This window comes from Fulmarus glacialis, unplaced genomic scaffold, assembly GCF_000690835.1.
Source record: "Fulmarus glacialis isolate BGI_N327 unplaced genomic scaffold, ASM69083v1 scaffold42069, whole genome shotgun sequence".
Classification (NCBI taxonomy): Eukaryota; Metazoa; Chordata; class Aves; order Procellariiformes; family Procellariidae; genus Fulmarus; species Fulmarus glacialis.
In genome coordinates this window covers 19390-32710 of record NW_009232139.1, presented here as the reverse complement: position 1 = coordinate 32710, position 13321 = coordinate 19390, and the positions used below count along the sequence as shown (strand labels likewise).

General features: G+C 38.8%; 1 protein-coding gene across 1 annotated transcript in view; it reads left to right on the top strand.

The window, feature by feature from the left end:
- Nucleotides 1–5956: 5956 nt before the first annotated feature.
- The window catches only part of LOC104081891 (ETS translocation variant 1), an 11127-nt gene continuing 3762 nt past the window's right edge, over nucleotides 5957–13321 (top strand). The window contains exons 1-3 of the mRNA XM_009584796.1: nucleotides 5957–6020; nucleotides 9072–9241; nucleotides 13000–13101. Of these exons, the coding sequence (XP_009583091.1) occupies nucleotides 5957–6020; nucleotides 9072–9241; nucleotides 13000–13101 (336 nt within the window). The remainder of the gene's footprint in view (nucleotides 6021–9071; nucleotides 9242–12999; nucleotides 13102–13321) is intronic.

The following is a 13321-nucleotide window of genomic DNA, read 5'->3' as shown; positions in this document are numbered from 1 at the left end:
AATGATTCTGTGATTCCATGATTCTATGACTCGTAAGCAGGCTCAGTGCATAAGGCAGCCGCTCACCAGTACACCGTACCATTCGCCTGAGCTGCCACGCAGAGACCAAGGCCAGGCAGTAGCTCAACTTCTTCACCCACCCCGTTTCACATTGTACACACCTTCTAAGCTTTGGTCTCCCATCTCTTTGCACATGCACATACGTGATGCAATACCTCTGTATCACACTGTGCTTTGTCACATGCACATGGGCAGTGCCCTGGGCCTCCAATCTTCAGATGGTTTTGATAAAGTGAACTAAAAAGTAATTCAGAGTTAGAGTAATGTAACAATGTGTCCTTAGTTAGGAAGGCTATGTAAGGTCAGAACCACAGGAACGGCTGAAGAATAAATCCTGGTTCAGATTTCCAGTTCCTGCTTTGCTCTGCTTCATTCAGGAGAAGACAGTCCTGTTGCCTGCAGAAGCTTCGTCTTCCCTGTGTCTCGCCTGGCTTGGGACGTGGGCTGAAATTCTGTTTGTTTCTGTGCAGGCTGTGATTGTGGGTCTGAAACCTGGTCCTTATCTCTGAAAAACAATCGGGAAAGAGGATTTAAGGATTCCTTACCCGCTTTGAGTTATACAGGGCTGAGACAACCTAACCCTTTAAATTCTGATATGGTAATTAATATGAAATACTTCCTTACCAAAGGACCGCTCAAGTGTCTTCCTCGATAATGAAACCTAGAACCTGTGTCTGCTAAATCAGTAGCAGATTTTTCTTGTCCTGAGGAAGTCTGTTTGGGCTTTTTCTGCTTTGATGTATTTTGATTAAGGCATGGCAGAGCTTATTTCCAGTATTTTTCTCTGTGACATTCCCAGATGAGAAGGCATTTCTGCAGTGCCTAGATTATACGCAATTTTAAAATAACACCTACTGGGAAAAAATGGTTTCAAACCAACATGGTATAAGGCCATATTCATTGTTTTAAGATGACTGCTATGTTGCTTTTAGCAAGAGGATCAATGAAGAATGAACTCTAGGTATTCCAAATTAATAATAAAAGATAAATTAATTTTTTTATGTCTCCATATTTTTAGTTATTTTGGTTTTTTTTTAAAGGGACTCTGCTGTTCTTGAGATGATGTAACTTTACAATGTGAATTACTTCATTAAAAGTCTGAAATAAGCTTGTTGTGTGTCCTAAATCCAGGCACATTTTTCTTCAAAGACTAGAAATTGCTAAAAGGTGATAGAATCAGTCACCTCAAACACTTGGATCGTGCCCTGGAAGTATTTCATGCCTAATTCTGTCTTATTTGTTGTCTTGAAACAATGCTTTAAGGAGAAGAAAACATATAATTGCTCTGTAATTTCTGCACTAAAATGTTTTCTTTTGAAGTAGCTCCGCTTAGCTAGTAAAAATACTTCTGGGTCTTAGTCAAGCATTTAGTACAATTTAAAACTGCAATGCTAAATTTCATTGGTTGGACTTTTTATTAGATAAGGTAGAAATGAAAGCAGCAGGCAATTTAATTAGCAGTAATTTTTCTGGGCAAGTCATTACTTTGATGAACTTCAGAGCAATGTTTATGGCTCCTAATTAACCATGTTAGTCATTTGATTGAATAATCACTTTGGAAATGTTTCTACAATTTGATTAGAGTCTGACCCACTCTGATAGTCATAAATTAACTGATAGCACTTTAGGATAACAAGGCTGTAGTTACTTTACGAGAAATAAACTCTTCCTTGCTGTATTTTTCGGTTCTCTGTGGACTGTTTAAGCACAAGCTAACCAGAAGATTAAGTAATGTTGGTACAAACAATGCTCGCCTTAAAAAGACTCCAGATGTTAATTATAATTGACTTAGGAGCATGGGAGATGAAACCCCAAATTGGCTAAGAACACAACTTCTTGGATGCGTGCATAATTCTTTATTCTGTATACTCTGCTGTATCACTTTGCAAGAGTGGAGTTCATGAGTCAAAAAGGGTTTTGCTGCCAGTACTAGTGAATTTTTACCTAAAATAGAAAATAGCATCTGTTTCAGTTCTCCAGCTTCCTCTTTTTTTTACGTAGATTTTTCCGTTCTCCTTAAAATCCAATCTGTTTGGTAACATGAGTGATTCCTTGCAGGTGGACCACTACTTGTAGCTTTAACTTCTAGTCTACAGAGCTATACTTGACTCGGGTGATCACTGAATCACTGATTCCTGTGGTTGTTCAGAATAGCTGCCCGAGACGTTAGAGATTCTCGAGGCCTGAGCAGGCAGGCACTGAGCGTTTCATCGAGAGAGGAGGTAGTGAAGAGTTCAGCACAGATGTGCAAGAGAGACCATGGACTGTTAGAGGAAACTTACTATTACTGCCCTGTGTTTCACTTGTTTTGTGAAGTCAGTGTAAAACCTCATTTTCTTATCCTGCCAAATCTTTGATACTCATCACTAGTCAGTGAACAGTGAAATTTGGAATCACAGTCTGAAAGAGTCTGCAGGCAGTGTTGGAAAAATAGTGTCTGCTCTTTCGACCTCTGTTTGCATCTCTTAAAGAGTTACAAGTTAATGGTAATGGATTGCATAGCTTAGGGTAGGAGTTTATCACAAGATCAAATAGACTTTGTTAAGCAAGACTTTTGATATCCAAGAAGTGGGTTAAACATGGTCTAGAAGGGCAAACATTTATGGTGTATTTCTGTTTGCAAGTCCCTGTGCACAGGATGTGGCTTCTTGGGGACCGTGCAAGACACAGGAAAAAAATAGAAAAACATTTAAAGAACACCATTTTCATTAGTTCTGTTTGGTTTTTCTCATTCTTGCAGATTTGAGTAGAGGTGGGGAATGGCAAATAGATGTCTGTGTTACTTAGAATGTGAGCACTACTTTCTTTTTTTTCTTTTGAGGGGGGTTCTTTTTTGGTTGGGGGTGTACAGGTAGAGGGTGAAATTGATGCATCGGAACTCCTAGTTTAGTGCTTAGCAATCGCAGAAATTTTCATTAACCCTTCAAATCCTTAATCAGAGTCTAAAAAGCAATATCCTACTCTAAATTCACTCTGACGTTCCTTGTATTAATGTAGAGTTTATAAGTCTCCAGTGTGATTGGCAGGCTTTTCTGTGTAATTGATTAAAAATGTTACTTCGAATTAGTTACAAAGGTAGACATACAAGCACAGGGTTTAAAATATTCATACTGTGGATTTTTCGTCTGTGAATAGTCCAAAGTATAATTGTCATGGGAGTCAGCTTTTAGCAAAGTTGATTACAATAAAGGTTTGAATTCAAGTGCTTATGTTAGATGGCATCTATGATCCTCACATGATGATTTTCTCCTCTGCCATGCCTTGAGCATGCTGCTCTGAAATGCTAACTGTGTGTTGACAGGTTCTCCCTCGCTGTAACTTGCATCCTTTTTGTTGCTCTTCTGCCTGCAGCCTGTCTCATTGGTAACCTGCACACTTTTAATTCCAGACAGTCTTGTGACTAGCATTGTCGTCTTCTCCTTTCAGAAGTGCCTAGCTGCCATTCCATTTACATGAGGCAAGAAGGCTTCCTGGCTCACCCAAACAGAACAGAAGTTAAGTTTTCTATTATGTATCGCTTTTGTACGAGAGAATCGTAAAAAATTTAAAAGCCTGGAGGGGTTTGGGGTTCACTGGTTTAATTCTGCTGCTGGGAAGACTCGCATCATCTTTCTTTCTCTTCCCAGTCTTGAGTTTCTGATGCACTGATTTTTTTGTAGCTTCTTTTAGTGCCACAGGTTGATCAGGATAGAAGCAATTTTATTATGAATTTACTCATTCTGCTTTTCAAGGCCTCTAGCAGTTCAAAGGAAGAGACGCTTAAAAATTTCACCCATTCTGCTCAAGTGGTATTTTCCAGGCTATTGGTGTGACAGGCTCAGTTAACTGTAAAGTAATCCATTTTATACTTCAAAAAGTTTTCAGTGAAGGTTTTTGGCTTTTCCTTTTGTTACGATTTTTGTAATGTTTTGGTGCTCCTTAGGCCCAAATTGTACAGCCATATGATATATACCAAAACTCTCAGTGACTTCAGTAGGGCAGAGCTTAGTTCATTGTCAAAATTAATAATTCTGAGTAAAAGCACTTTATATGTATTAAAAATAAGAACGCCAACAGAACTAAGAAAAAATGACCGCTGAAAGAGAGGTTGTACACTCCACTCTCCTGCTTTGGTGTATCTTTCTTGTCAACATATGATTTTGTTGTTGTTGTTGTTTGTTTAGGGTTTATTTGTTTTTCTTCCAAGGGACAAATTTCACAAACATGAGGGAAATTTGTTTTTGAGATTGATGAGAATGCAGACAGATGTATGAATCAAAGTCCTCTAGTAAGACTTCATTCACTAGTGAAAAGACACAACTGGAAAGATAACAAATCTGGCTAAAAGCCCAACTGCTTCTGGGGTGGAATAAAGGCAGAAATAGAAATAAAAGGTAGTATTTAACAAGCAGGAGATGGAAATTTATAACAGTCTTGGTATATGAAATTATATGAGTTACAGAAGTTTGATAAGGGAGTGAAAGACATCAGGGAAAAATCCACAAACTGCAGGGCTAGGGTCCACAGATTTGAGTTTTAATCACAGTTAGATAGGGGAAAAACAATCTTAGCCATGTTATGCACTCATAAGTACTTGGAGGTGGTAAAATTGTTATGAATGACATAGCAAAAAGCAGCGATGTTCGATAAATATTTGTTTTCTGTATTTGGAAATCAGTCAACATGATTTTATGGAATAAAGGTCATATCAAATCTGATTCTATTCTTTGTTGAGATTAAAAGTTTGATAAAGATACTTGTATCATATAGTTAGACTTTTTATGGCATTCAATTTGCCACTGCATTACATTCTGATTAAGAAGTTAGCACAAAGCTGTATCAATAAAGTACACATTAAATACATTAGGACCTGGCCAACTGACAGATCTAAAAGTGGCTGTCACTGGGCAATCATCTCTGAATGGATTGTTTCTATTATAGTTCTGTAGGAATTGATATCAGGAATGTTGCTATTCAACATTTTCAGTAAAGATACGGAACAAAGTTAATAGATAACTTTATGGCACAAAGATAGGCAGAGTGGTAAATAACAGGTAGGACAGGGCAGTCACACAAAGCAATTTGAATTGTTTGGTAATCTGGGCACATTAGACAAAATGTTTTTTTAATACGCTGAATGTAGGCCAGGCTTATGGAACCGGGAAACAGTATATTGGAAAAAATGATTTTGAGATGGACCGCCTCCTCCTCGGCTTCACAGTGGGAAACCAGCCCGACCAAACATTGCAACCGTATGGCAAAAAGGCCTTCTGTAATATTTGCACAGTCAAAAGGAGGGCCATAGGGAGTCAGGAGAGGAGGAGATGTTTTGTCTCGCTAAGTAGCACTGGTGAGGCTGATACTGGCATGCAAGACAGTTCTGGTTAAGCAAAACATTAAAATGATACTGAAAAGTTAGGAGTGTGTACAGAAGAGAGTGCTAGAAAGAATACAGGGTTGCAGAGGGTGTCTTTTAACAGCAAAAATTAAATTTCACAGAATGATCTTAATTGGAAGAAACATCAAGGGGGTGACTTCTGTGAATATGGGGAGGAAATACCGAGTAGGGCATTTTTAGTCTCGAAGGGAGAAGACCCGCAGGAACTAATGGCTAAAAGTCAAAGCCATGCTAGTTCAAACAGGAAATGAGACAAACATTTTGGAATAAATGATAGAGAAAAATGGGTGCTTTTTCATTTTCGCAGGTGGAGATTAACAGTCTTTTGGGAATGCACACATTAATTAAACACTCCTGTTCTGAGGCCAAAAGGTTGCCATTGGGCGGTGTGTAAAGGATGTGGGATATTAATCTGATTCCTCTATGACTTAGTGTTCCCTCTGGCGTTAAGCCTATGATCTCTTCTTTCTCCATGCATCTCTTATATAAACACCTCTCTCTTTTTAACTTACAGGCTGTATGTATGAAAAGGGACCTCGGCAGTTTTATGATGACACTTGCGTTGTTCCAGAGAAGTTTGACGGTATGTATGACACATCTCTCTCTCTTTTTCTTGTATGGGGAGATGAAAAAGGAAGAGATGAGGGACTTTTCTCTGTTGCTGATCAAAACAGCTTGGTAACGTTCCAATTTAGGATTCCTTACACACCATTTGCGGTGCACCCAACCAAAGCTGACCTTTGTCTCTCGAAACCAAAGTCTCCTTTTCAAAAGGATGTCGTTCGACTTTTGCCAGCGAAAGATGCTGCATCCACAGTTGTGGCAGAGGAGCTCGGTTGCTGTACTGTTGAGAAGTAATAGGAGGATTTCCATTGCACTGATGATCACATACCGCTTGTTGTTTGAGATTTAATGAAAGCTGTTCTTATAATTAACAAAATGATGGAGAAAGCAGCAGCTTTTGTGTTACTGAGGATTAAGCTTCTTGTCTCATTGTCTGTGAAGTGATGAATAGTGGGGAGTCAGTGTATAGGGCATTTTTCTGTTTGTGGCAGTGTATTTGCACTACGTTAAACATTGTACTAGTGGTTTATTTTTCAGTGGGATTGATAACAAATCAATGATCTTTTCACAACACTACCCATTACAACAGATTTTTTTTTCCGAGAGGGATTCTGAGGTCAATTAAAATAAATGGCCCAAATTATCCTCAGTTACTCTGATGTAAAATCAGTTTCCTGGTGTAACTCAGTTGATTTCAGATTTATTTCATTATAGACAAAGTAGATGGACTCAGTATTTCTTGCTGGTGACTCTGTTAGTCTGCAACTTTGGCAAGTAATTTGGAGACCAATTACTTAAATTTGCTAGAGTGGCTTCTTTATGTTAGTGTATGTATGTCCAGCTTTATTTATTTTAACAGGAAAGATTAGATACTTTCTAATAAATTTGTAAACAGCTCTCTGACCATAGCTAAAAGTAGAGCTGGAGGACTCTTGGGGTTTTTCTCCTGCTTTATTTTGTGTGTTTTCCCCTGAGAATCACTTATATGGATTACAAAACTATTGCGTGTCTAGCAGCATTTGTGTGTTTGCTGAAGAATGGGAGACTCTAAAATATAAGTAACCCAAAGAATTACACATTCCTCAAAAGGAGGTATCACATGCATTCCAGGGCTGGTAAGGAATAGCAAGAAATAAATAGAGAATTTTAAATAATATTAGACCTAACTGAAGATTGCTCGATCCAGTATTGCATTGTCACTGGATTGACACATTCACTGAAAGGGTGATTTATTGAAAGTCTACTTTGTAGCCCGGCTTTGGAATGTATGGGGTTTTTTTTTTTCCCTTTTTAAAACACATCGTGTCAGGTTTTTTTCTTCCCCAAAAACAATTGTGGACCTGATCTGTTTTCAGTATCAGTGTCAAATTCATATTTACATTTATGGGAATGGGATACGACCCTGTACTCTACAAGAAGTTAAAACTCTTCAGGACTAGCGTTTGTCTATGTCTTTCTTGAAAATCCTTTTTGTTTGTTTGGGTTTTGTACAGGGAAGGGAATGAAAACAGAAAAGAAATACAAATAAAGTAAAAGAAAAAAATGTTTGGAAATATTTGTGTGCTTGCAAAGCAAGCAGTCTGCTGCTAGCACTGTCCAGTGAGAGAACACTTTGTACTCTAGAAGACTGATGTTGTGATACAAATAGGTGTGTTTATACTTGTAGCATGATGACTTTTGAGGAAAAAATAGCAGATGTGTCGTCATGCTTTGACCACTAAAGCAAAAGTGGGATAAGCCCAGGACTAGTCTTGATGTTTCAGAAGTAGATTCTCAGCTGCTTTGTTTGAAATCAAAGATCGGCACAGGCAAAGAATCTGATCCTCTCTAATACTGCACTTGCTATTTGCACATTGCTTAGCTATCATTAAAAGAAAAATCCCGTCCTTGAAAAAGGCGGCCTTTCAGGACTGGAACTTGAACCTCACATAAACCAAAAAGCCTTGTGTTGATTTATTTGTTTTGCACAGCTATCGACTCAATTTTCTTTCCTGATTACAAAAGGAAGTGCTCCATTTTTAGTATTATTCTTCTTATTTTCACTACACGGAGCCGTTCTGTAAAGGGCATCAGAGCATCCTAATGTTGTGGCTGAATGTAAAGTCCTGGCTTTCTGTATTAAACAGGTCACAGTGCTTATTGGAGGGTATTCCTTCCTGGTAGTTGAAATGAGGAGTTTTACCAGCATATCAAGGACTGCTGTCATCGTGTGTAGAAAAAATATTCTCTGCTTCAGCATCAGACCTTTCAGCTGTTGTTGTTTGCATGAGTTGTTCAGTTTGAATATGATTTAAAAACAACAGAGACACAGTGTGGATGGCGCAGGATGGTTTTTCATTGGCAGTTTGTGGAACAGCTAGCAGAATATTGTGATTTTTGTTTTTTAAAAGCTCCTCTGGACTTGAAATTTTAGAAAAATTAACTTACTGCTTTTCAGGGGGAATACTAATCTAATATGTAGATATGAGTAAAACTAATATGTGCTTATATGCAAGTCCAGTATGCCACAGAGGAACTTGCATATCTGCAGGATTTGCATACCTATACATAAAGCACATGCTGTTTAAGTCCAAGTCAAATACTTTGTCAAATTTTCCTTAGAAGCATTTGCATGCAAAAGAAGTTTCACTCAATAGGGTTTTGCAGCTTTATGAAGCATACATTACATTTCCAAAACTGGGGCTGTGCAAAGTATAGTACACAAATGCGGTTCTTCTTCAGACATCGGGGTTGCTTACAAAAATAGTTCATGCTCTTTCAGATAGAGGATATTGCAAAATGGTTTGCAAGTTAGATTTGCATGTATCAGAAGTAAATGGGAATAGGGCTTAGGGAGACTTCCATAAATCATGACTGAATTTAGGTACTTTTTAGTATATGAGTATGTAATTGTAAGAGTGTTTACAATTAGCAGCCGGCAGGGGAGTGTTGCATTTTTGGGTGGCTGGGTAGTAAGAATTCTTTCCCTCCCTTTATTAACCCTAATGATTGCTTTGCTGGTTTATCTGACAAACTGAGTGATGATGCTTTTTGCACATTGCTCATCTAATGTTGTTGCTATTCTGCGCAGGTGATGTCAAACAGGAGCCAGGCATGTACCGTGAGGGACCAACGTATCAACGACGAGGCTCGCTTCAGCTGTGGCAGTTCTTGGTAGCTCTTCTTGATGACCCATCAAACTCTCACTTCATAGCGTGGACTGGCCGAGGCATGGAATTCAAACTGATTGAGCCAGAGGAGGTGGGTTAGACGGACAGCATGCCCTGACATCCAGTGCCCTGTCCTGCAAATTTAATAGTGCTCCTTTGGATTTAGGCCTTATTTTCCTTCAATATTTTGCTTCAGTAGGACTTTAGAAGGGTGACAGAAAGGACTGGCAAGGGAAGTGCTTCGGTTAGGACAGAGGTGTGGTTAAGTGTAGACTTAATTCCTAGTCCCACAAAATAATAAAAATATTGCAAGTACTAGAGTTACAAAATACTCAGCGTTAATCGTGGGGCCCAGATTTTTCAGAACCGCTTCATGGATAGAGCTGTGTTCCAAAATCCTTTGAAAACTTGTCCCTGAATAGTCTTTCAACACCAAATATTCTTCAGTGTGAAGATGTGGGAACTTAGAACTTTTAGGCTGTAGAGTGAAAGACCCCAAGTCTAACAGATGGCAAAAGAGGAGGTTAAGAACGTTAGGCAGTAAAATCCCATCAAAATTATATAAACCCCCCTCTTTTTAGAGTTGTCTTCAGAGTCTTCCAGCTTATCTGTGTTGTTAGATTGTTCAGTGCACGCTTAAGTCCTAGGCTTGCAAGCGCTCATGCAAATGCACAGCTCCCCTGAACCACGAAGGACTCGTGGGGTAGATAAAATTACTTGTATGCATGAACATTTGCTGAAATATGACTTAGTTCACTTATGTGATAAACAGGAATAAATAGAACATTTATTACGTAAACTTTTTTTGAGTAGGTAACATTAAATAATCTATCCTGTTTTCTAAACAGCCATGGAAACTGTTAGAAAATCTGTTGTGCCTGAATTTTATTGTAATACTAATGTGGATGATTTGGTTGGGGTTGTCAAAAAGCAGTATCATCCTGGTTTACTTTTTTGCCCCTTGGACAGGGTTGGGTAATAGAGGAGACCGCAGCAAATTTTCCATCAGGATCCCCTCTGAGTTAGAGCTGAGTAGGAAGCTTCAGGGGTGTAAGGCTGCTTCTACGTTCTACCAGCTATTTCTGCCCTTTGCCATCCGTCTGCTGGCATAAGCAATCTGAAAGCTTTCTTGCATTTAAGTTACATCATCTGCCAACAGCCCTAAGGGGATGATAGAGTAGCTGGGGATGGAGACAGGACTGATGTCCCTTTCCTTCCTGACATGGGCTGGCTGAGGGGCAGGTTGCTTCAGGGACCTGTGTGCTGGCTCTGGTTTGTCTGAGCTTTCCCCGCACTAGTAATAGTCACTGTGGCAGATCCTGGCATTGTGCATCTTAGGATTTGACCACAGAACAGTCTCAGTCGATTTGATACCGAAACTTTGCTGGCAAGTCTGTGGCCGTAGCAGGCTATGTGGACTTCTTAGTTGTGTGGCCTGGCACAGAACAGAGTGGAATCTTTGGAAAGGCTTTGGCTTGATTTTGGTGAATGAGGTATCTGATTTTTTCCCCCTCTCCCAGTCTCAGTATTTTTTACCCTCTTAGTTTTGTCTTGTCTTTAAGGTATGTCCAAAGTTTTTCAAGATTGAAGAGATTTATTGGAAAATGGTTTCCAGCAGATGGTGCAAAAACTTTATAGATTTTATTAGCTAAGGAAGGGAAACTAGCAAAACAAAACCCTAAGGTTTCCTTATTGTGTAATTCCCTGAAGAATTGGATACTCTGATTTAAGTTAACCAGATCATCAGACGACTTTGTAGCAGTTGCTTTGTGTTTTTGAGCAGCACTGCATCTGAGATCTGGAGGAGGCAGGCTACTTGAAACTTGCTCACTCCTGTGTGCTCTTAGGGAGTACAAAGGAGCCTAAGTTGTTTTTATATGAATGTCATGGATCTGACAGAAACTGTCAATTAAAATAAGAATAGCCTATGGGAAGTTGCACACTTCTGTTGGTTGCAAAGTGTAAATTGAAGGGAAGTCAAAAAGCTTGTTGGTTCAGCTGTGGCAGGTTAGGATGTCAATGACATCCCATCCCTTTCTGGAGGTTTATGCCCTTGTGGAAAGGGTGACAACAAAAATGAGTATGTATCAGCTCCTTGAGCACCATAGTTCATTCAGAAAGTAGGTAACTGTGAACTGTGGAGGCTAAGAATTGGGTGTAGGTCCATTTATGCTGCCTTGTCACAGGGACAGTAACCTTCAGGAGGAAGGTGGGTGGAAGGCTAGAAGCCTGAATCCCTTCCACAGAGCAAGAGTTGATAAATGCTGTGCAGTTCAGGGACAGGAAGACTCGCTTACCAAGACTACTTCTGGACCTGCTTGCTTATTTAGGAACGTCAAAATACCACACAATATTCTCAGCCATTATTTTGTTGTAGTTATCTTTGCTGTGTATTTATTTATTATGCAAGCCTGTTATGTTGGCGACTTTTAGGACACTGATTAATGCAGAAAAAAACTTGGCAGGAATAAACAGAGAGTGATGTAGGCATGTGTTACAAAGATGAATAGGCGAATCAAGGTTATGCATCTAGGCCAAATCTACAGCTGGAATAAATTGACATGATTGGAGGTATGTTTCAATACAGCTATAACATAGCTGAAGTTAGCAGAGCCATGATAATTTACATAAGCCTGAAAAGCTGCACCACTGAAAGGAAATATTGCTTTAAAAACAAATTTTAAAAATTATTGTCCAGATGGAGATCAAAGTCATGGATTTTGCAGTTGTTATTTAGTCCCCTTCAATTCTCAGTGCTGCATGTTGTCTACGGTTTGCATCAAAAGACTCCAGAAACCTATGGGAAAGTTTCGTAGAGCAGTCTGCAGAGAAGCTGCTTGGCTACTCTCTCTTTTTCCAGAGCTGTATGCATATGTACCTCTCATGTACCTCTCAAACATTTTTATAAAATGTGCTTTAAAGAGTTCATCAGCTCTGACTTTTTTTCCCTCTGGTGACATGATAGTCATTTGTACAGCCAGTAATTGAAATGTCACCAACAGCCGATTATAATTTCAGGTGGGGAATAAGCAGTTAAGCTCTTTAAACAAAAGGTCTCTTTGTCCAGAACTACCTTTGGCAATAAAACAGGAAGCGTAAAGGCAAGTAGAAATCATAAGTCAGAGCAGAAGGCGTATTGTTCTCTATGGAATGGCTTCACGAGTTCCTTTTTATTATTATTTTTTAAGGGAAATTATACAACTGCAACTATGAAGTTTCTGTCCCATTCTTTATACTACCATATAGTTCTTCTAAGTGATTACCCTGCCTCTTCTGATAATTCATTTTCTTTGCTGAAGTAATATTTAAGACTGGGAGTTGGCTTTTAACTTGTATCTCCTAATAATCTCAACATCGCTGTCATTCCAAATACAGTCTGTATTAGTTCATGAACTAAGTGTGTATGCATGTGTGTTTAATATAACTTAGTGTTCTGACAGCAAGGAAAATATAGGAATAGTACAATTATCCACAGTATCAAACTAAAGAAAAGTTTTCATCTTTTATGAAAGTTTTCTGGTGGAACTTCATAAATATTTTTTGGGCATCATCTCTTTACATGGCTTCATTTTTTCATTGGTTTTCTTTATTAAAAACAAACAAAAACCCCCTAACCCTCCATCACATTTGCAAATAAGTAAGTCTGCTTCAAGTTTAATGGATGACTATGTGTCCAGTTAAAAATCATAGTAGTACATGGGAAATTCAGGTCATGGCAACCTTTTGTCTTGTGTTTATTCGTTGTACCTGCAGGGTTCCTGCTCCTCCTTCCCCAAATAAAGTATCTGATGATAAGATCTGCTTGTTAAATGCATTTAACAAATCAATGCTAATCCATTTTTGTGGCAGGTGGCACGTCGCTGGGGGATTCAGAAAAATAGGCCAGCTATGAACTATGATAAACTTAGCCGATCACTTCGCTATTATTATGAAAAGGGAATCATGCAAAAGGTGAGTAGCCAATTTTGTATCAAATTTCACCAGTGTTGCATGTTAATCCATAAGTCAGTTTATGAGGAGTACTTGTAACTGCATTGCCTGGGTAGGTTTTTCGTCTATTTAGGCAAATACTAAGTTTTTTCATCTACCAGGTCCAGTATATGCATCAAGATATTTTTTTCTATGTAAAAAATGTTTGTGGTTTTAGTTCACACAATGCACATTGTGATTA